General features: G+C 39.1%; 1 protein-coding gene and 1 long non-coding RNA gene across 2 annotated transcripts; one reads left to right on the top strand and one right to left on the bottom strand.

Annotated features, from left to right (window-relative positions):
- Nucleotides 1-6,339: 6,339 nt before the first annotated feature.
- On the top strand, nucleotides 6,340-7,659 carry LOC133744844 (uncharacterized). The gene is made up of 2 exons (XM_062172876.1): nucleotides 6,340-6,523; nucleotides 6,590-7,659. The coding sequence occupies exons 1-2, from the start codon at nucleotides 6,340-6,342 to the stop codon at nucleotides 7,657-7,659; spliced, it is 1,254 nt and encodes a 417-aa protein (XP_062028860.1).
- Nucleotides 7,660-12,011: 4,352 nt separating this feature from the next.
- On the bottom strand, nucleotides 12,012-14,611 carry LOC133707225 (uncharacterized). Its single transcript, XR_009845015.1, has 3 exons — nucleotides 13,857-14,611; nucleotides 13,225-13,303; nucleotides 12,012-12,255 (listed from the first exon to the last, which is right to left on the bottom strand). It is a non-coding gene; the product is annotated as an uncharacterized LOC133707225 (long non-coding RNA).
- Nucleotides 14,612-23,401: the final 8,790 nt, after the last annotated feature.

The following is a 23,401-nucleotide window of genomic DNA, read 5'->3' as shown; positions in this document are numbered from 1 at the left end:
CCCAGTGGCACGTTTGGCCTATATAAGAATTTATCTGCCCTCAAAAACGACTTCATTTAAATTTTAATATTTGATCAGTTTTAATTCTCTCTTTTTGTGTTATCTTATCATAATATCAGAGTTGTTTCCGTTTTTCTTTTTCCGTTCGTATTTCCTAATGAGGTTCATAGGATTTATCTTCTCTTTTATGGTGAATTTCATATGCAATAATTTTCTTTTATCAAATCAACTAATTACATTAGACAAATCTCAAGCATAATGCTATAATTATCTGTCTTCCTTATATGGAAAAAATATATATATATATATATATATATTTTTTGCTGTTGAACAATTTTTTTTAATATGGACTCTGGCCTCCACCCCCAACTTGCTTAAAATTCTTGTTCCGCCCCTAGGTGATGAGGAGAAGAATAACAAGATGCAGAAAGTTGACTGCATGGAGATCCACAAGTCTGACCTTTCTTCTTCTTCTTGGAACGAGGCCTGTTTCTTTTCTTTCCATGGAAAACAAGATCACAAGTTGCAAGACTTTTCCCGATGGTGGAATCGTCTCTAGAAGAGTATGGCATTGCATGTGCTATGAACCTAGCTGAATATTGCATGACAGTCTTAACAACCAGAACGACTAAAGGCTGAAATTATTTTGAGAACGCTAAAGCCTCTCATCCCACACTACTTAACATTTTCAAATATCATAGTGTATCATTGCCAATATTCCCATTGTTTAATTATTATTATAAAGAAAAAGTTATAAATCCAAATGAGTGTATAAAAGATTAAAAGGGTAAGATTTATGTTGGAAACATTTGATATATTGACATGGAAGCCCATAATTGATGGAGTGGGAGACCGTAATTGCAAATCTTTTAAGAGGGCCTTATCTGTTGAAGTTAAGGGTGGGTAAATAAAGCTGGGAGAAGAGTTCAACTTGACCAAGAGTCTAGTAGGCCGAGGTAGTTTGAGAGAGAGAGAGATGGTCGCTGGTCATTGAAACCAGGTGAGGTGCTATTCCTATTTACTATTTCAAAACGCTTGTTACCAACTCTGTGTATCTTTCCTATATAAATGTTGCCTTGGTTTCATTCTCAGCACACACCATCCATTCAGATGAATACACTCTTATATTTCTTACGTACCAACCTCCATTACTTCTCCCAAAAAAAAAAAAAGGAACAACAACATCAACAAAAAAAAAATGTTATTTCTCAAAAAAAAAAACAAAAAACAAAAATGAACAGGAACAACAACATCAACAAAAAAAACCAATAATCAAAGCCAGCCTCGCAAACACAAGGAGACTTCCCACCCCCCTCACCAAACCAACCACAACCATCAAGGCGGAGCAAGGTGGAGGAAGCTGTGATGGGTGACTAGGATCGAGATGGGATATGGATGGGGATGAGGATGGGAACGGGAACGTATGATCGATATTATGTTTGTATCGAATCTCTATTGAGTATACATATCTTCTTAGTTCAATTAAGTTTACACTCCCTCTTGAATTGTATTATTAATATTTTAATGAATTAAAAGATATTATCTTATGTAGCCCACGTTTGTTGGTGATTTATGTTAGATTCATTGATAAAACCCTTGTTTTGCTTCAAACTGTCAAAGCAAACTACCAAATGGAAAGAGAATAACTCTGTTCTAAGGGCTTTTCTGGCTCTTCTTTAGGGGAAAAAAAAATCTCTGTTATAATTCATTCATGATGAATTAGATCATGTATTTGTTCTGAACCTAGTTTGGTAGGTAGCAGTTGATTTGCTCCTATGGGAATGATGAGAATGAAAGTTAAATGGAGTAAAACGATCAAATGGAGCCTCCTTTAAATAGAAAAAAATAGGCAGGGCAAAGATGACAACGGTTTGGGATTGAAAAATGAAAATCACAAATACATGGCAAGTTCAAAAGAAGTAGGTAGATAGCACATTTACTCATTCAAATCAGGTATCAGCATAAGAAAAATACAGCTAGTGCAGTAGTGGTAGGTGTAAATCACATGCATATAACTCATTGCTTGAAGGATTCAAAAGCAGGAAAAACTAAAGCTAGAATGCATATATAGATTTAATTCTACTATTGATCCACATGCCCTATTTTAGACACAATTTTAAAACATTCATAGCCAAATGCTGAGAGAAGATTAAACCATTCATACAATAATTAGTTAAACAACGACAAGAGAGTGGCTCGTAGCCCACCATTGTACCAATATTGTTCCAACTTAACCACCTATTAGGTGTTGGGTTTTAACATAAAAAGTCTCAATATAATGGGGTGTGATCCATCAATTTCTTTATGCAAAACAAAGAACGGAATAAAATATGAAATTAAAAAAAACTCAATTTGTTACCCAAATATTTTTTACCATGGTTCTGATTGAGAAGAAAAGTACCAGAAGAGTTCTCAGAATTTCATAACAGCTTGCAAAATTAAGGTTCCAAAATCATGATTTGGCTCTAAATAATTAGATCGTCACTTTTGATGGATTAACTTGGTTCAATGTTGATGGAAATAGAGAAAAATTATACTTTTGAAAGTATCATAAAGGAACGTTATCAATCCCGGTTTGAACATGGTAAAGGAATACGCTAAGTTTGTAGATAGTAAGGAGGTAAAAGAATGAGGTGTGTTTATTTCACTATATTATCTTGATTGAATATTTCACATAAGTTAACAAAATCAACCACTGCTTGAGAGAAAAATAAGAAATTTAGATGTCAATTCTAGAGGTATGAATAGAACGCTTTTGTCGAAACTCTAAACAAGTAGAGCAGCTAGAAAATAAAAACATCAGTCATTATAAAATTTGAGCTATGTATTATTATTAGAAAGTTTGATCTCAGAAGAAAATAATCCTTCAATTCTCTTAAACACAAACTAACTAATTTGTATACAATCAGAGGTACAGATTATGAGACTCATCAACTTACAACATTGGACCTACATAGATTGATTTCTTGTGTAAATTGATTAAAGGTACGGGGGATCTTTGATGAGGTGGGTTGGGGAAGAAAACGGCTTTGGTTTCAATTCTCTAAAAGTTCCCTTGTAACTGTTTGAACCCAAATTAACATTTTTTCCCGACAATGGGGACTCAAAGAAAACCGGGCCAAGATCTGTGGCCCAAGCTATATATTTTCCTCAAGTTCGGAATATATTGTTTAGAGGCTAAATAAAGCCTACTTGAAGACCAAGTAATATTAAGGCAAATTGTGATCTTATCGGTTTACTATTAATAATCAAGATATTTGATAATTAATAGTGGTTTACTTAGCTACGAAGACGGATCATATGGAAAGATCTTTGCATTAAAGATGACCTCGTGGTTGTATTTGGCTAGGATTCTAATGGACATATTTGGCAAAAGATCAACAAGGAGTCTTGGTTACGTGCATATCATGGCTTTAATCAATTAAGGAAAGAGGAAGGGCGTGATGCATGCATGGTAATTATCGAAGCTACACATATTGCAATTAAAGATGGCATGGACATGGACCAATTCAGGAAGGATTCAATTGTCCTATATATGCAAACAATGCACAAGATTCCCATGCAATGGACGTGAACAGTTGGGGAAGGAATCAAGGGTACGTGGGCTACATATATATATGATTGCATGCCGCAAGCTACAGAGTCCTCGCGACGATATATTTGCAATTAAGAGACGTGCATATCCTACAGTTCGCATCCAAGAAAATTACGTCCAAGACTCCAAAAGGCAATTAACCCTTGCCTATATTCTAGCGGCGACAGAGGATAATTATTAATTATTGCTTGCGATAGTTATCAAAACTATTAAGTGTTTTGATTTGATTCAAAAGCCAATAATTGTGGCCTAAAATATAGTATTTCATTCCTATTAGGAAGGAGAATCTACAGCAAGCAGCCTATATATAGAGGCTAAAGCGACACAACAAAGGACAACTCTTTAATCAACTAATCATACAGATTATCAAAGCCTCTCCGGAGCAAACTTACCTGCAATCTAGTTGCAAACCAGTGAAGCAAGGGTAACGCCCTCACAACCCAGTGAAGCTAAAGATACGCTTTAGCAAACCCCGTGCTTTCTCCAAACTTCCCAGTGATTGCTCTTCTCAACCTACAACGTTGAGTATCGATTCGGTGACGCAAAGAGATCACAACACAAGTCCTTACCAGTAAGGCAAGAAGTCATTTTCCGGAAGGAAGAGAAAAGAACCTTGTGATGAGGTTGGTGCTCTCCTCGTCCACATCATTTGATCAAGAAGTCAGGTCAAGGGACTCCACGACGACTGCACCCCACGGTGCTGGCACGCTCGCGCACTCAAAAGAGACAGTTTGTACCAGACTGGTTTTGGAGCCAAACAGTAACCAATTTCTCATTGGCCTTTGGTCCAGGCAAAACTCAAAAATGACATTTTTTTTTTGCATTACATGTATTTGATTCTCTCATGACTCTCAACGTTTGCTATAAAATGGAGTCTTTGATTCTTCTCTCCTCGCACCTCGCACATTTTCTTATTGCTATTTTTTACACCAGAGTTCTCGCCATTTCTCTCCAATATTTTTCACCATGAGCAACGATCCATAGGCCTCTGATAATAAAAATCAAGAACAGGTTTGAGGGGATAAGAAACTTCGGAGGTGGGGGTGGTGCAGGTAGAGGAAATCCTCTGCCACCACCCAATGGTGGGAGTGGGGTAGGCCTGAGGGTCATGGAGGTGGAAATGGAGGTGACTCACAGCCAAAACTAGGTCCTTACGGTAAAGAACTCGGACATACTGGTCCAATCGACCAGAAGCCTAACACCAATCATCCTTCCAATCAAGGCTCGAACTCATCAGGCACAACTCATTTTCGCTAGAGGGAAAATGATGTTGTGGAGCGGGATAGGATCCCTTTAGGCCTCGTTTGTTTCGCGGATTTGAGGACTTGGGAAAGGAAAGTTATTCCTTTCCTTTGTTTGGTAACCACAAAGTCCGGAAATGCTTTCCTGACATAGGGGAAAGTTGGGGGTAAACTCATTCCACTCAAACTTCATGGGATTGAGTTTCCCATCCCATTTCCCAGCATTAATTACAATAATTTTGGACAATAATATCCTAGCATTAATTGCTTGAGTACCCTTGGTAGTGTTGAAAATTTATTCCAGGTTGTTTTTTGATTATACGCATTTATATGCGTGTAATTATATCTAAAACACTATAAATAAGCAAATCCCCATGTCAATTAATATGTAATTAATCTATTTTTATTTACTTTGTAGAAAATAAGCGGAATTGCGGAAACGAGAGAAAATTGTGCGAAATTGGAGTTTCCGACAAAATGACGAAATTGTCAATACGGTCAACCATGGTCAATGCAAGCTAGAGAGCGAAACCCGGATAGTCCTTTGACAATATATATGGAAATATTCAAGATTGTGGAAAGTGAGGAAGAAAGAAAAATAGAAAAGAAGAAGAAGATTGCAGAAAGGAGAAAAGGTTATATTAATTAATCATTAGCTTGATTAATTAATCAAGCATCTGATTAATTAAACGTTCACCTCCAACCATTAACATGCAGCAATTACATTAATTTCCTTAAGCCAATTAAAAGCCAACACGTGGCTGGCATCAGCATGATTTTTCTTTCTCTTCCTCACGTACTCAGCACGTGTAACTTATCCATCTCTTCCTCTTGGAAGACCAACAACCATCCACTTCAATAATTAACCCACTCTCCTCTCTCTGCATATATATAGACCACGACCTACACCCCAAATCCTATCTCCATTCTCCAACAGCCAGGCTATCTCCATTCTCCAGTAAGGGAGCCAGGGAGGGCTATATTGGGGCCAGGGCTATAATTTAGCCCTCAGAAATATTATTCTTTATTCATGAACAAGTGAACCATCTCCAGTAAGGGAGGGCTAAATTTTAGCCCTATCAAGTATTTTATGATTTTACATTATGTTTTTTAATTTTTATGATTTTATTTTATTTTACTAATAGTTTAATTTAGACTAAAATTAATTTAGACTAATATTTTAATAACATTTTCTGATAAGTTTTTTAAGTGCCACGTGACACTTCGGAAGCAAATATGTAGATTCCCGATTAGATATAGTGTCGACGTGGCAAGATAAATTATTACTAAGTCTTATCAAATTTACCGATAGGATTTTTGAATGCCACGTGTCGTGTTGTGATCAACTCTCTAGATTTCCGATTAGATTTTATGCATACGTGGCGGTTCTATCTTCAGTTTCAAACCTCAATAAAAAGAGTGGTTTCAGATGCATATCTCACTACTTCCTCTATCTCCTCTCTAATTATTTGTTCATTTTCTAACTTTTCATTACATTTTGCAATGAATTCGAACTGGTTTTCTCAGTGGAATGAGAGGCAACGTGAAGACGAGGAAGATGATGAAGAAGATGAAGAATATGATGCACAGAGGCGAAGAAATACAACACAAGTTATGGCAGAAGCAGCTAGCTGGTTGGCTACTAACCCACTTCAACAACAACCTCAATGGGGTGGTTCTGTTCCAGGTCGCGCTACCCGTCATTGATCACGTGAGGTAGCTAATGAAAAATTGTTAAATGATTACTTCATAGATGACCCTGTGTACCCTGCCGAAACTTTCAGACGACGTTACAGGATGAGGCGTGAAGTGTTCCTCCGCATGTTAGAGCATGTCCAGACGGCAGATCCATACTTTAGGCAGTCACAAGATTGTGCTGGGCGTCCGGGATTCTCACCTCACCAGAAATTGACGTGCGCACTCAGAATGCTAGCCACTACATGCTCGGCTGATTCCTTAGATGAATCATTCCGTATGCCAGAATCAACAGCCATTGAAAATCTTAGTCGATTTTGTGGTACCATTGTCACCATGTATCAAGAACGCTACCTTCGGGCTCCTACAACAGAGGATCTAGATATGCTCCTACAAAGAGCCGAGCGACGAGGGTTTCCTGGAATGATAGGTTCGCTTGACTGCATGCATTGGCAGTTGAAGAATTGTCCAGTGGGATGGCAGGGTAGCTTTAGCGGCAAATCAAAAAAGCCAACTATTGTTCTCGAAGCTGTGGCAGGTCCCGACACCTGGATCTGGCATGCTTTCTTTGGAATCCCGGGAGCTCAAAATGACCTCACTGTTCTCGGACGCTCCCCTTTATTTGATGCTGTCACAGCAGGTCAGTCACCACATCTTAACTACTATGTGAACGAGACTCCTTATGAGTTTGGGTACTACCTTGTTGATGGTATTTACCCTAAGTGGGTGACGCTAGTGCAATCTATTAGACAACCTGAGAATGAACAGGAGGAGTATTTTTCCACAAAACAGGAGGCGTACCGCAAGGATGTTGAAAGGGCATTTGGAATTCTACAAGCACGATTTGCAATAGTTAGGCAACCTGCAAGAGGTTGGGATAATGATTCATTATCAACAATCATGTTGGCTTGCATAATACTTCATAACATGATTGTGGAGGACGAGCGAGATGACTACTATAATGATGAGTCCGATGATGATGAACCAAACCCCAATAGGTCAAGGAGAGCTCGAGCAACAATATATGATGGCCCAAACTTACCTGTTAATCCAAGAAGTGGGCAAATTACAATGGCCGAATACATATATGTCTCGTTACCGAAGGGTACGCTCTCATATTGGAAATAGTAATCTGCGAAAAGATCTTGTCAAACATGTTTGGTCAAGAAGAGGACAAGGAAGACAAGGCTAGGGGTATGACAATTACATTGTCATCCTAATAATAATTGACAATTCATTGTCATGTCAAAATGCTCGGATCTTAGTTTTTTTTATTTTTTTTATTAATGGGTGACTTGTTTTTATTTGCTTTAACTTTTATTGTGTGGCTTTTTGGTTTCAATTGTAATGAATAAAAGTGTACTTTAATTCTACTTTACTTTCACCATTTATTTCATAAATAAAATATTACATAAACTTCATTAACATGATATAAAATGAATAAATTAAAAAAAAATGCACTTGAAATGCAATTAAAAAATTTCATAAATAAATTACTTTCACCATTATAATTATAACATGATACAAAAAAAAAAAATTAATAATTATGAAGCCAACGGCTAGTTGTGAATATGTATAATTATACTCATTAATTGTGAGCCATTGGATTTAATTGGTTGCATAATTGATAATTATGAGCCATATATTGGATTGAAGTATTGCATGAAGAAGAGGAATATTTGGCTGATTTTCCGTGGGTCCCACTAAGGGCTAAAGGGCCAACCATAGGGCTACATGTAGCTCTCTCCACCCACCTCTCCACCTCTAGCCCTTTGGACTTTCCCTTGTTGGAGTTCATTTTTTAGCAAAAAGGGCCAAAGGTTACCTATAGCCCTCCTTATTGGAGATGACCTCAGACCCCAATTTTCCTTTACCCTTCCTCTAACACCGAACCACCCACCTCCAATCCATTTTCTATATTTTCTTCACTATTCCACCACAAAGCTTCATCAATTCCACAATATTCAAAGAGGAGCCCAAGCATCAAGAGTTTCATAAACATCAAATTTGGGTAAAAGTGGGAGCCATAAATCAAGGCTAGTCATAATTGCTCTATAGCAATTTGTGGCTTGTTCTTGTTACTCTCTACTTCTCTTCACTTTTTTCTCTTTCAATTATGTATTTTGATGTTAGTTTGGTGATGGGTAGTGAGTAGTTTTGTTGTTGGGGGCTAGGGTTGTGTGCCCTAGTCCAAATCTTGTGTAAAAGATGCTTATTTTAATGTAATGATGCAATTTTCATATGATGAATGCTTATATCTATTTTTGTTGGGTTAAAATGCATGTCTAGGAGCCTAGTCAACTCTAGAGTATGTATTTTGAGCATGTCTAGGATGGAGTTAGAGACTTGACCCCCTCTAATTCCTAAGCTAGAAACCTTCAATTTCGTATTCGAGGGGTTATAAGCATGGTGATTTACACCCGTTGCGTGAATGAGCGGGCGGGTCGCTTAGTAGTCTAATTCCTCGATCTTTAGGCCTTTTATTGTGAATTAGAGACCTTGAACCGGCTCTAATTCATGCCAAGTGAATTCCTACGACCCTTGAACCAGAGTAGGAATACCATGAAAGGGAATTTCGGTCCTTGAGCCTTGAACCGCCTTGGATACGACTACCGCCAAAGTAGGAAATTTGCATCTACATTAGATTAGCTTCCGACACATGAGATTTGGGTGAAGGAACCTCCCTAGCACCCGACATTCTCATTATATTGTTCACACTTTTCTAGTTTAATTTCCTTGCATTTTTATTAATCGCTTTGCATTTTATTACTTTTTGTTTAATTCAATTCAACTCTAAAATATTAAATCCATCGACTCATTTGTGTATACCCATCTTGAGGCTACAAGTTAGTGGCTTTGAATAGGCTTGGTGTGAGCTAAGCCGAGCATTGCCAAGGCTTGGTGCCTTGATTGTTTATACTTTTTATTTTATTTTTCGTGTGTGCTTTTAGTATCCTACTGCCAATTATCTTGGTTAGGTCCAACACCTAATCCCCGAGGTACGATAAACTAAGGTCCAAATATTTCCCTTACTTGACAACGATTCGTATGCTTGCGAGAGTTTATGAACCAAGTCATTTTTATTTTAAAATAGAAGGGTATTATTGAAACATTGATATATTTTTACTTTCCTTTCCTGCACCAACCAAACATCGGAAGGGAAATCAAATGATCTTTCCTAGATGCTTTCCCTGCTTTACCAAACACAGGAAAGGAAATCTGACAGGAACTTTAGTTTCCCTTCCCCACGGGAAAGACAAGGGAATCGATTTCCCTTCCGTGAACCAAACGAGACCTAAGTGTGTTGGGTCCTATCTATAGTCCATGAAACCCTAAATTGCAAAAATTTGGAACGACATCGTAGTGGGTAATACATGGAGCTATATAATTAGCTGATGTGGTGGCTTTTAAAAAATAAATAATAATAATAATAATAATAAATCTCTTTTGTTTGGAATTGGATATCTAATCAACTGAAGGACTTTATTTAAAGGTTTGTAGTTTATTACAAGTCTTGGAGCTCCTCTTTCTAGTTCAGAAGTCTTCTGAACATAAAAAACTGAGCAACTCCATAGAGATTTGCTAGGTCTTATCAACTTTTTGTCTAAGAGGTCTTGAATTTCCTTCTTGCAATATTCTAATAATTCATTGTTCATTTTGATTGGTCTAATAATAATAATAATAATAGTAATAGTAATAGTAATAGTAATAATAATAATAATAGTAATAATAATCTAATAATTCATTGTTCATTTTGATTGGTCTAATAATAATAATAATAGTAATAGTAATGATGATGATGATGATGATGATGATGATGATGATGACGATGACGATGATGATGATGAGGATAATAATAATCACGATAATAATAATGAGGATAATAATAATCACAATAATAATAATAAGCTTTCTCCCTCAAAAGAACTTGTTTGAAAAACAAAAATCCAAATTTTAATTTGCAGTGGAAATCCATGTATCTGCGTTTTGTGGGAAGCTGATGAAATAAGCTGTTGGGTCCGATTTGGATTTTGTAATTGTCGTTCTCAATTTCCCAATTTGTAGGGTAAAACACTAAAACCCTAGAGTACCAAATTGATTTGAAGCATGGATCAATGGAAAGGCGATGACTTTGCAGGTGTTTCAGCTCCTTCGACTCAGCCTCTTGCTTGTGATTCCAGATTTGTTATACTTGTGCTTCTCTTTCACATTTACTAGTTTAGCTTCTCTAATCAAATGGCTGTTGAGTAAAAATATTGCACACAGTGAGCGTAAATGTCACCAAACATAATTTCACTCGTATTCATTTAGTGAATAGAGTTTTAATTATTTCGGGTTCGACCCATTCAAGACAGAATGAGTCTCTTAATTACAATCTCTTATTATAGGGAAATACCCTTAGATTCCATTTATAAAGAAACCAATTGTGGATGTGTGTTTGTTTGTTTGTTTGTTTTTGCAGCTACACCCGGATATTTGAATGGGTTGCCTACATACCCTTGAAGAGGGATCAAGCCACTCGTAGTTCAAGAGTTCCAATGGGTGTATGGCCCATTGGAGGGTATTGGTTTTTGGAATGAGAATAGTGTTTGGACGAATTTGGTGTGAGTGAACCAGGGATTCGATTTTCTTGGATTTGTGTCTGATGTCATTCTGGGAATGATTTGACTTTTCTGGTGTTTGGATGAATTTGACTGGTGAGGTCAGAGATTCGGATTCGATGAATTTGACTGGTGAAGTCAATGTTCTATTTGGACTTGCGGTTGCATCTAGTGGGTCGCTAGATTGCCTGCATACCCATTTTGGGATCAAACCGACCGTAGTTCATATGAATTTGTATTTCTTGGTTTTGTACCAACTTTTGTGTTCAACGGATGTATATATATTTCTTGAATCCATCAGATGTATTTCTTTTGCGGACATTCGGATTGTAGAGTGTCTGCTGATTTGAGTACCCGATATACTGAGGTTTGCAGTGGGCCTTGAGATTTGGAATGGGCTTTGGGCTGCAAATTAATCGGGCTCGAGCTTCCGAAGTAGACGAGCTCAAGTAAACAAAGTGATTTAGACACCCATTGCGAAGAGTTGAGCTTTACACCGAGTCATCGCTTGTCATTTTGACGAGTCGGGTTTTCAATTTGGAACTCAAGATCTAAAGTGAACCTTTGTAGATTGGGCTTGCTTCCATTTCTTTTGTAGGAGGCCCAACGGATAGGGATTTAGAGAATTTCATTTCTTTCTTCCTTTCACCGGGAACTCTTCACTTTCTAAAAATTATGAAATTAATGATTGTACGTTTTTATCAAACCATTAATTTATGTTGTGTCCACTTTGCCATTGGTCTGCTTCTTTTCAATTTCTGAGAAGCCTTGAAATCCTAGTCCCAGAAGCCTCCTCACGCTCTTGCCTTTTGTTTAATGAGATTAATAATTGCTGCTGTCACGCCCCGAATTTTGAATAATCAATTCAAATCCGAAACATGAATAATAACAAATTACAACTAACATCCTGAATTTTTTTCTCACAAACAACCACACTTCACAACTCTCAAATTTACAATAACCCAATTCCTCAAGTTATTTATTACAGCACACTCCCACCAAATCAAATTGTAAGGCTCAAATGAGCTTAACTCGCCTCACTATTACAATTGCTGTAAAACTATAATCATTGCTCTAACCGCACGATCACCGTCCTGGTTCTCCTGTCCTGTAAGATTACCCGCTACACAATTTGAATAGTGTACCGGGAGTTGCAACAACACAAAACCCGGTAAGCTTTTTACAGCCAGTATGAGTAAACAAGAAAGAACTGTTGATTTATTAAATTACAATTCAAGTAAAATTCAACAGTATTACGTCTACAAAGAGACATCAAACCACTCATGGAAAACCACAAGGAATACATTTTCACAATCCTCAAATCACAATACACCACACTGGTCCTGCAAACACCCAACCCACATAACACCACTCTGGTCCATCCCAATAACACGTTAGAGCTCTAACTGCCTCGTTACCTCTGACACCTTGGCCTAGGGTCAAGCAACGGCAAAAATACTTCGGTTAACACTATAACCGTCGCGCTTTGGACATCCCCATCCTCAGCACCATATACTTCGGTTAATAATAAACCGTCGCGCTTTGGACATCCCCGTCCTCAGCACACAACTTCGGTTAATAATAAACCGTCGCACCTTGGACATCCCCGTCCTCAGCACACAAACACTCCGGTTATCCTTAACCGTCGAACTTCGGACACCTCATCCTCAGAACCTTACATTCTCTAACTCTATACATCCTCCAATGTAAATCATGAATATTAACAAGAACTCATCAATCATGTTCATCACATATAAATATGGTAAGTCACATGTCAATTCATAATAATTTAATCATCCCAATTTCCACACTCTTCAATGTCACACCATTCACATATAATCACGTAAATATATATATACGTAATTATCCGCTCAGGGATAATCACTAATACCAACTATAGTTCACATGCAATAAAACCGAGAAATTCATTTGTATCGTAAAAATCATTTTACTTACCCATGGACCGTAGTTGATCAAGTCCATATGATTTTAAAACAAATATTTATTCCATAAATATTTTCACGCAATTACGACAAAATAAGGTAATTAAATTTATTCGGTTCGTAATATGAACCACGTGAGGTTTACTCACCTCTAAATTCCCGCTGCGTCTTCTTAACAGCTCAAAATACAATTTCACGAATCGTCCGCCAAATCAAACTGTCGATCACCTAATCAAACATGACCTTAACTTAGCCAATAACTCAAAAACATAATCAAACGACAATCCAACGGTCGGATTGAAATTAAATGATGATCCAACGGTCGGATCCTCACGGATCGCCTTCCTAATCACTGTTTTGCATTTATACGAAGATCCAACGGTCGGATCTTCGCCCATGACCACACAAAGCCACTGGGACAGTCATAAGATCATCATATCAAAACTACAAGTCCATCTGACGGTCCTAACTTCACAGATCACAAATCTAACGATCGAAATCGATCTAAACTTAAAAATTCATAACTTAATCATACGATATCCAAAAATTGCGTATAATATATCGAAATGATCGTATTGAAATATAGAATCTGAAAATGTACAGAAACCATATTTTTTATCCCCGGAGGTGGCCGGAAAGGGCCGCCGGAGTTAGTGGCAGAGCCGCCGCCGACCACCACCAATGGTGTCGGGGCCGGGCTGCTCTTCTTCCTCTCATCATGCTTAACAACTTTCATAACTAACACGAAGTCTGAAAATGACCAGAAGGGGTCGAAAATTACCTTGAACAGTATGAAGGTGGCCGGAATGTTCCAGAAACCGGCGAGAAACTGCAGAAAACGGCGAGTTCCAGTTCGACGTAAAAACGTCAATTTAAGGCTTCGATTCTTTCTGAAGAGTTGTTAAGAAACTCAAGAAGAACTCACTGGTTCAAGAATCACAGAAAAATATGGTCTGTAGCTCGAGATATACCGATCGAAAGCTTCGGTGGTCGGAAAAATTCCAGAATTTTGCAGAATCCGGCAAGGCTCGATTTCGACGTCAAAGCTTCAATTTCAGGCCTCGATGCCTTCTAGAGAGTTGTTAATAACATCAAGGGGAACCCACTGGAAAAAGAATCAATCAAAACGATGCACTACAGCTCGAGATATACCGATCGAAAGATTTTCGTTTCGGATTGAAAACTTACCGAGCTCCGACGAACGTGAAACCGGTCACTCCAGGTGCGATCCTTCTAGTATGATGATCAGCAGGTTGAGGCGAGTTCATAGAGCTAAGGATCGAAAGTTTTGGTGGCCGGAGCTAGGAGAAAACCGGCGTTGACTAAAATCGAACTCAAATCGGACCGGGCTTGCCGCCGCCGCTACAGGCCGCGCCACCGTGCAAGGCTGCCACAGACAGGTGCGCAAGGACCATACGAAGCCAATGGAAGAAGTTTGGTGAGGATCGGTGGCCGGAGGAGGAAGAAATAGCCGGAAGAAAATCGAAGGCGATTTCCGGTCGGGGGAGGGGCTGCAGCTCAATTTCCATTTTTGGAAGTTTCTGAAATTATTTTCGGAAATTTCCGAAAATGGAAGATTTATACTAAATTGGAAACTTTTTTAAAAAATCATAACTAATTCATACGAACTCCGATTTTTGCGTTCTACATATGCACGCGATCGTATCGACGAGCTCTACAACTTTCATGAAGGGAGTTTTCCCAAATTCCATACATATAAAAAGTCGATTTTCGCGTGCCCCTAAATAACGTACGTTTTCGAAAATTAATCGTTCGAACTAATTCCACAACTTCTCCGAGCCTCGTACTCGCTCCCACTATTGTGAAATCATTTCTAAAAATCCACGGAAATTAATTTGGATTTTTTTCGGGGTATTACAGCTGCCACTTAACCTGTGAGTTTGATCTCATTTGTCATGGAAGACGCAATGTTGTCTGGTATATATGAGCAGCAACATTAATTATTAACATTCATATGATCATCTTTTAGCTTAGAATTTCTCATTTCTTCTTTGTGAAGGCTGTGAGTGAGTGATTTTGGAGTGGTGGCTTCTTAAGGACATAATCATGCTTCAAGCTCGTTTCAGACAAAACTCGTCATCTCCAGCTTAGCATCTTCCACATGCACATGCTTGTTGCATCGGCATTTTGGGTTAATTGAAGCGTCTTTTGCTCCTAGCCAACAACCGCTTGCATAGAAAATTTGTTGAGAGCCGGTGGACTGTTTTCTCTCTTGCAGTCTTTGTGAAAATTGACAGCAGTAACAACTGACGGTCTCTGATTAAGATTGCTGAGCGCGACCTATTAATATAGCCTCTGGAGTATACAATGGCAACAACGACAGCCATGTCAACGGGCTTTCTAGCATTAAATGCGGCTGTTGATGAACAACCATTATTCAATGCATTGATTCTTGTACGAGCAACACCATTTAGGAAGGCTTCAAGCATCGAAACGAGACTGTTCATGAACTACCGTTTTGTTTCGATGCGTTAAGCATTGGAGCATTTGAGTGCAGCCATGACCGGCTTGGGAACACACTAATAGTTGTGGTCGTTCATGAACGGCCTATTAGAGTCTTGGAGGGCCATAAGACATATGAGGATAAGTAGAGAGGCTTGTATCAGAGGGAAGGCATACATATACCTGCAAATTTTCTTCTTCTTTCCTCTGGCAGTGAAACTTGGACCTGTTTCTTTTCTCTCTTTCTTTTCTGTGTATCCTCTTCTGCTCTTTGTATTTCTTTCTGCTCTGTCGCTTTCTTTTTCCTCCCTCTGCTACGTATTTCTCTTATATTTTCTCTCTTTCTCCCCTGCCCCCGTTGTAGCTAGAAGGAACACTATATATAGGCATTCAAGATCAGCTGGGATTACATCTTCAACTTTAAATTATTTAAATTTCAAATCCCCAGCAACCGTCTATAGATAGCTTCTTATCTCTTTGTCATTCCAACGTGGCTAAGTCCTGAGCAGCCACACTTCTCACCTTGCATGCATGTATTTGAACTTGGATTTCAAGATGCAGGCTGGTCATGTTCTAGATAATCCAATACCCATTTTGAAATATTTGAATGATTCAAACAAGTTTGAATTGCATGGTCAGTAAATATCCCATTTGACGTTGGCAAATATGCAAGAAGAATCTTATCCAAGCTAGGGGTCTAATTTTCAACTAACCCGGCAATCTTCTTCTTTTCTTTAGAAGTTTTGTACTTCTGGGGATAAATGTCAAGCCTTGTACATCAAATATCTTGCAAGGGACTATTTTTCAAAACTTTATTATTAATTTTCTTTTTTGTTTCAACAATGGCTTATAGCTAGGTTAAATAATTAGAAGGGTTGATTGGTTTGAAGGAGATGAGCTTATAAAGTTTTGGTCTTGGCACAGGAAAAAGGTTGATGTAGAATGATGTGTTGGTGTGAGTCACTCTCCATAATTGTAGGAATTGTAGTATAATTAGGATTGTATAGTTAAGGAGGATATCATGTAGTTAAGGGGGAGAATATCACGCTGTAATTAGTTTCCTATTAGGGATGTGTATACTTTGTATATGTACTCCATCTTTGGAGAAGATCAATACATCAGAAATTCCCAAACTTTCCCTTTGTCTTTGTTCTGTTTGACTTGGTATCAGAGCAGAGATCCGTCTGGACTCTGTTCGTTTGTTTCCGCTACAAATTTGTCTTTGTACTCTTTAAGAGTTTGTCCTTTGTCTTCATCCTCTGTTCCTTTTGCCCTAAAACCCTAAATTTTGCAATACCTTGCCGTCAGCCTCTCCTTCCTTAGCCGTGTCAAATTTTGTGGTTTGTGTTGCTGCTTGAAGAAGAAGAATGACAGATTTGTCCCTTAGTTCGTTGTTCAACAGTCATGTGACTTGCAACTATTGTAAAACTGTTGGCCACTACAAGAGTCAATGCCTCAAGTTGCTAAGACTCAACTCCAATAACTCTGGTTGGAAAAGAAGTAACAATGGTCAGAAAAGCAAGGCGGCAATCCAACTGGTGCAAGAGCAAGAACCTGATTTCTATGATGTGGAGGGTCAAGATCAAACTAAGGGTAATGTTTCCCTAACTCAGGAGAATCGAGGTAAAATTGGTGTCGCTTTAAATGTTTCTGGCTTTACTGGTAGTAATACATGGATAATTGATTCTGGTGCGTCTGATCATATGACCTATGATAAGTCTTTCTTCGTCACGTTGTCCTCCCCATCCATAACACATGTCTCTAATGCCAATGGTGAGTCCTTTCCGGTCTTAGGAATTGGGTCAGTCCAGGTTACACCGTCCATTACTCTTTATAATGTCCTTTATGTACCCTATTTATCTCATCATCTTTTGTCTGTGTCTCAATTAAACACACAAAACAAATGCTCTGTCACCTTTTATCCTATGTATGTTATCTTTCAGGATCTATGTACTCGGGTGATAATTGGCAAGGGAGATCTGAGGGAGAGATTGTTTCACTTGGATTGCATGTACGGAGGACCGACACAAGCACCATCAAGTCCACAAGGTCCTGTTGCCCTGACATTGAGTTCTGATCGGATGAATGAATTGTGGTTGTGGCATCGCCGTTTGGGTCACCCATCCTTTGGTGTCATGAAAAGTCCATGCCTTCCCTTTTTTTTGGGAATAAGTGATTCTAGTCTACATTGTGAAACTTGTTCTTTAGCCAAGAGTCATAGGTCTAGTTATCCTTCTAGCTTTCAGTCTAGTACAATGCCTTTTGAATTAATTCATTCCGATTTATGGGGACCTTCCAAAAATTCAACTCTTTCAGGAATGCATTATTTTGTTTTATTCATTGATGACTTCACCAGATTAACTTGGGTTGTTTTGCTTAAGTCAAAAGATGCAGTTTTCTCTGCCTTTACAGCCTTCCATAATCTTGTTCGTACCCAATATGATGCGTATTAAGGTCTTTCAGTCTGATAATGGGGGGGAGTTTGTTAATCATTCATTTCGTGATTACTTCCAATCTCATGGAATTGTTCACCAAACCACTTGCCCACAAACACCAGAACATAATGGGGTCTCTGAGCGGAAGAATCTTCATTTGTTAGACATGGGTCGCGCCCTTCTCCTTAGTGCCAATATGCCTAAATACCTTTGGGGAGAGGCAGTGTTGTGTGCCTCCCATCTTATTAATCATCTTCCATCTTCCTCTCTTCAAGGTCGTATTCCATTCGAGGTATTGTCTAGTTATGTCTCTATCCCATCTCTTAATACCCTTCCTGCTCGTGTCTTTGGTTGTGTAGCCTATGTCCATCTCTATAAGAACCAACGTTCTAAGTTAGATGCAAGGGCTCTCAAGTGTGTCTTTGTCGGGTATGGGACTCAGCAGAAAGGATACAAGTGTTATCATCCTCCCTCTCAAAGATTTTATGTCACCATGGATGTGACATTCAGTGAGGATACATGTTATTTTCCACCTTCTACGACTTATAGTCAGGGGGAGCAGGGTGTTTTTTATGAAGGACAGTGCCAAACAGGGCCAACGATCGATCGCTTTATCTCAAACGATCGATCGGTTAGTGAAGAGGAAGTGTCCAATGCCCCAGAAACCAACGACACTCCTGCAGAAATAGAGAAGGCAATTGTCGAACAGAGCGCTGCGAGTTCCGAAACAGAAAAGGAAATTGCTGAATCGTCTAGCCTTCGCCATGTAACTGCCGACCAGAGCATTACAAGTTCCGAAATAGAAAAGGCAATAACTGAATCATCTACTCTTCGCCATGCAACTGCCGAACAGAGCATTGTGAATTCCGAAACAGAAAAGACAATTGCCGAATCGTCTACCCTTCAAGAAGAAGCTCCTAATCATTTAGTCTCTCCCTCTCCATCAGTGGTCTCCCCTGTTCAATCTTCATCTGAGGTACGTAGTAGTTTGCCTTTGTCCCATGACAAACCTTTGTCTAATAGTGGTACTCCTTTAACTGATTCTACACATGTTCCAACACGAGTCTTACCAGAACGGTCCAATAGTGGCCAGCCTGCCAAGCAATATGAACCAAGTTTGTGTGCTAAGACCAAATATCCTGTAGCTAATTATGTGTCTACTCATAGGTTGTCTAAACCATATGTAGCCTTTGTGAATCAATTATCTTCTGTGTCACTTCCTAGTAAAGTGCAGGATGCAATGAAGTATGAGAAGTGGGCAAAAGCAATGGCTGTGGAGATGGATGCACTTGAAAAAAATCAAACGTGGGAGTTAGTATCACTACCTCCTGGAAAGAAAACAGTTGGGTGTCGATGGGTGTATACAGTGAAGCACAATTCAGATGGTTCGGTGGACAGATATAAGGCAAGGCTAGTAGCGAAAGGTTATACCCAAAAGTATGGTGTGGACTATGATGAAACTTTTGCACCAGTAGCAAAGATCAATACAATCCGGGTACTTCTGTCTCTAGCTGCTAATCTTGATTGGCCTCTGCAACAATTTGATGTTAAAAATGCCTTCTTGCATGGTGATTTGAATGAAGAAGTATACATGGATTTGACTCCGGGATATGGTACTTCCAATGGAGTCAAGGTGGTATGTCGTTTAAGGAAGTCCCTATATGGCCTCAAACAATCTCCAAGAGCTTGGTTTGGTCGATTCACGACATTCATGAGGAGGATTGGGTACATGCAGAGCAATTCAGATCATACCCTATTCCTTAAGCATCAGAAGGGTAAAGTTACAGCTTTAATTATTTATGTGGATGACATGGTGGTGACAGGTAATGATCTTGAGGAGATTAAGAAGTTGCAGAGTGCATTGTCAGCAGAATTTGAAATGAAAGACTTGGGTAGTTTGAAATATTTCTTGGGAATTGAAGTTGCTAGAGGAAAAGATTGTATTATATTGTGCCAGAGAAAGTATGTCCTTGACTTATTAGCAGAGACGGGTATGCTCGATTGCCAACCAGCTGACACACCCATTGAGCAAAACCATCGGTTAGCTGAGTATCCAGATCAAGTACCCACGAATAAGGCAAGATATCAGAGGTTAGTTGGAAGATTAATTTATTTGTCACACACTAGACCAGACTTAGCTTATGCAGTTAGTGTTGTGAGTCAGTTCATGCATAATCCTAGTAAGGCCCATATAGAAGCTGTGGTTCGGATCTTGAGGTACTTGAAATCTGCTCCTGGAAGGGGGTTGGTGTTTTCTAAGCATAGGCATTTGGATGTTTTAGGATATACAGATGCAGACTGGGCAGGTTGTATAACTGATCGACGGTCCACTTTCGGATACTTTACGTTTTTAGGTGGGAATTTAGTTCCTTGGAAGAGTAAGAAGCAGAAGGTGGTGGCTCGTTCTAGTGCTGAAGCAGAATATAGAGGAATGGCTCGTGGAGTTTGTGAGATGTTGTGGTTAAGGCACTTGTTGAGGGATTTGGGGTTCAAGCAAAAGAAGGCCATGCCCTTATTTTGTGATAACAAAGCTGCAGTTGAAATTGCTCATAATCCTGTCCAACATGATCGCACAAAACATGTGGAGGTTGATAGACACTTCATCAAAGAGAAGTTGGATCAACAAATCATCTCTTTTCCTTTCGTACCTACTGAGGAGCAGTTGGCGGACATTCTTACAAAGGCAGTTTCTAGCAAGGCGTTTTGTGACTCACTTGACAAGTTGGGCATCCGTGATCTGTAGGCTTCAACTTGAGGGGGAGTGTTGGCGTGAGTCACTCTCCATAATTGTAGGAATTGTAGTATAATTAGGATTGTATAGTTAAGGAGGATATCATGTAGTTAAGGGGGAGAATATCACGCTGTAATTAGTTTCCTATTAGGGATGTGTATACTTTGTATATGTACTCCATCTTTGGAGAAGATCAATACATCAGAAATTCCCAAACTTTCCCTTTGTCTTTGTTCTGTTTGACTTGATGTAGAAACAAAAGACCCAGTTTCTGTAAGAAAAGTGCAGAAGGCTGAACATGAAATCCAACAACACTCTCCTCCACTCTTAGATTCACTATACTGGAATACATGATCAAGTATGCTTTTACGCATAAAAAGTTAACAGGCTTAACATCGTTACTGTTTTTTAGATATGAATGTTGGGTTGGGCTTAAATTTTCAAGTACCATTTTGATATTTCCCAAAATTTAGGTATGAAAATTAATAATCGGGCTTTTACTAATTAATTGAACAATTTTTCCTATATTTGTATGTGCATGGTATCGCAGTTGGTTAGGTCTCGAATCTATTTTCTTTTTAATTATGTCTAGTCAGATGAGTCTTTGTCTGAAAAGAGTTGGATATTTGTAGCATGATTGAGTTTACATAATTCTTGTTATGTAGCATTAGACTTTGTTACCAGCACCTAAAATTCTAGTATAACACTTGGTAGCTGTAACTAATTAAAATAACTAGTATACATTTATACATACTGACATAGGATTACGATTCCTTAACCAATCACGTTTGCTTCTCCCAAGAAAGATGATGATTAGCTTTAATCATGTTTTGTTGTTCTATATATAAGCCCTAGAAACAGTACGTAGTATTCTCCGTAATACGCTGTTTGATCGATAAAACTTACCGATCGACCACCAGCAATGGTAAAGAGCACCGAGCGCGTTTGCTACTATGATACGTTAGGCCTCGAACCCAACTGCTCGATGGATGATGTCAGACATGCTTACCATGAACTGTCCAAAATATACCACCCGGACAAATACAACTCCAGTTGCGGCATGCCGAAAGATGAAGCCTCCGCCAAATTTCTAGCAATCAAAGACGCCTACGACATTCTCAAAGAACCCGATGAGTGAGCCTTCTACGACTCCTACCGCCAGACCTACGCTGTGCCAGAGGCTTTCAACCCGGACCTCGAAGCCGCCTTCGACAACATCAATTTCAACGGTTACTCCGACTCCGGCCGCGGCTTTTATAAGGTCTACTCCGACGTTTTCGACAGGATTTACGGCAATGAGCGTGCTTTTCATGAAAAGAATGACCCGCCGTGGGGTTCTGTTCACAACCCTCCGCGCATGGGAAATCTGGACAGCCCGTATCCTGAGGTTTTTCAGTTTTATAACTACTGGCTCAACTTTAGTTTCATAATGGATTTTTGCTGGGAGGAACCGCATGATGAGTACGATCTGAGTCAGGTCTCCCGCAGAAGAGTAAAGCTGTGGTCTGCCTAAACATGAAAGCTAGGAAGAAGGCCAAGAAGGAGTACAACAACAAGGTGCGGAGTTTGGCACAAAATGCCAAGAGGCTTGACAGGAGGGTCATGCAGATGACGGCGAAGACGGAGGAGGAGAGAAAGAGGGAGATGGAAGAGGAGAGGGAGAGGAGGAAGCGGTTAAAGAAAGAGAAGTTGGAGAAGGCTGCTAGGGAGTATGAGGAGCCGGAGTGGACCAAAGTGGTTGAGAGGAGGAGAAAATATGGTGATCCTGCGAAGGAGAAGGTTAAGAGAGAGATAGAGGAATGGGAGTGTGTTGTTTGTAGGAAGGGATTTAGGAGTGAGAAGCAGTGCAGAAATCACGAGCAGTCGAAGAAGCACCTTCGTATGGTTTCAGAGTTAATAGAGTTATTGCAATCTAACCATCGTGAAATTGTTGTTGAGTCGATGGAGGACAACAGGGATTATGAAGAGCTTGATAAAGAAGAGGTTTCGGTGAAAGCAAAAGGGGATGAAGTGGTCGGAGAGAGTGATGAGTTTTCTAATTGTGTCAGTGACAATAGGTGGGAAAACTTTAGTGAAGCAGTTGAATATGCTGAGGAGGAGGAGGAGGTGGATGAGATGGATATTCTTCTAGCCATGGTGGCAAGGGAAAAGGCTATGGAAAAGGTTGGTCATGAAATTTTTTTTGGCGACCAGTAGTCATGTGGATAACGATGCCGATGAGGTAGCTATAAAACATGATCAGCTAAAGCATATGAATAATAATGGAGGAGACAGGAAACCGAAGAGAAGGAGGAGGGTGAAGAGTACTGGAACTAACCAACTTGATTGTTCAAACAGAAAGGAATCAAAACCTGATTCTAGTGTAGCAAAAGGAGATGATGATGATGAAACACAGCATATATATATCAAGAAAAGAAAGGAGGAGTAAGAAGAGTACGTAAAAGAGCAGAATAAAAGGAATGGAGGAGTGAGGATGGGAAGAGAAGAAAAGTATTGGTGGACAAAACTAGAATGCATGCATGGGAGTGGGCATGTGGTTTATAGGAAGGGATTTAGCGTACTCCATAAAAGTGCAGACTGGTTCCTTAGCAGTGGTTTCGAAACTGTCGTCGGTACAAATGTTTCCAAAATTTAAACATATATATATATATATATATATTTATATTTATATATATGTTTAAATTTTGTAACGTATAA

The sequence above is a fragment of the Rosa rugosa genome, chromosome 4 (genome assembly GCF_958449725.1).
Source record: "Rosa rugosa chromosome 4, drRosRugo1.1, whole genome shotgun sequence".
Classification (NCBI taxonomy): Eukaryota; Viridiplantae; Streptophyta; class Magnoliopsida; order Rosales; family Rosaceae; genus Rosa; species Rosa rugosa.
The sequence above is the reverse complement of the archived record's forward strand: the minus strand, read 5'-3'. Positions and strand labels throughout refer to the sequence as shown.

Coding starts and splice junctions, on each gene's coding strand:
- LOC133744844 (XM_062172876.1), top strand. CDS start 6,340: ATGAATTCGAACTGGTTTTCTCAGTGGAATGAGAGGCAACGTGAAGAC. Junction 6,524..6,589: donor ATGGGGTGGTTCTGTTCCAG/GTCGCGCTACCC, acceptor ATTACTTCATAG/ATGACCCTGTGTACCCTGCC.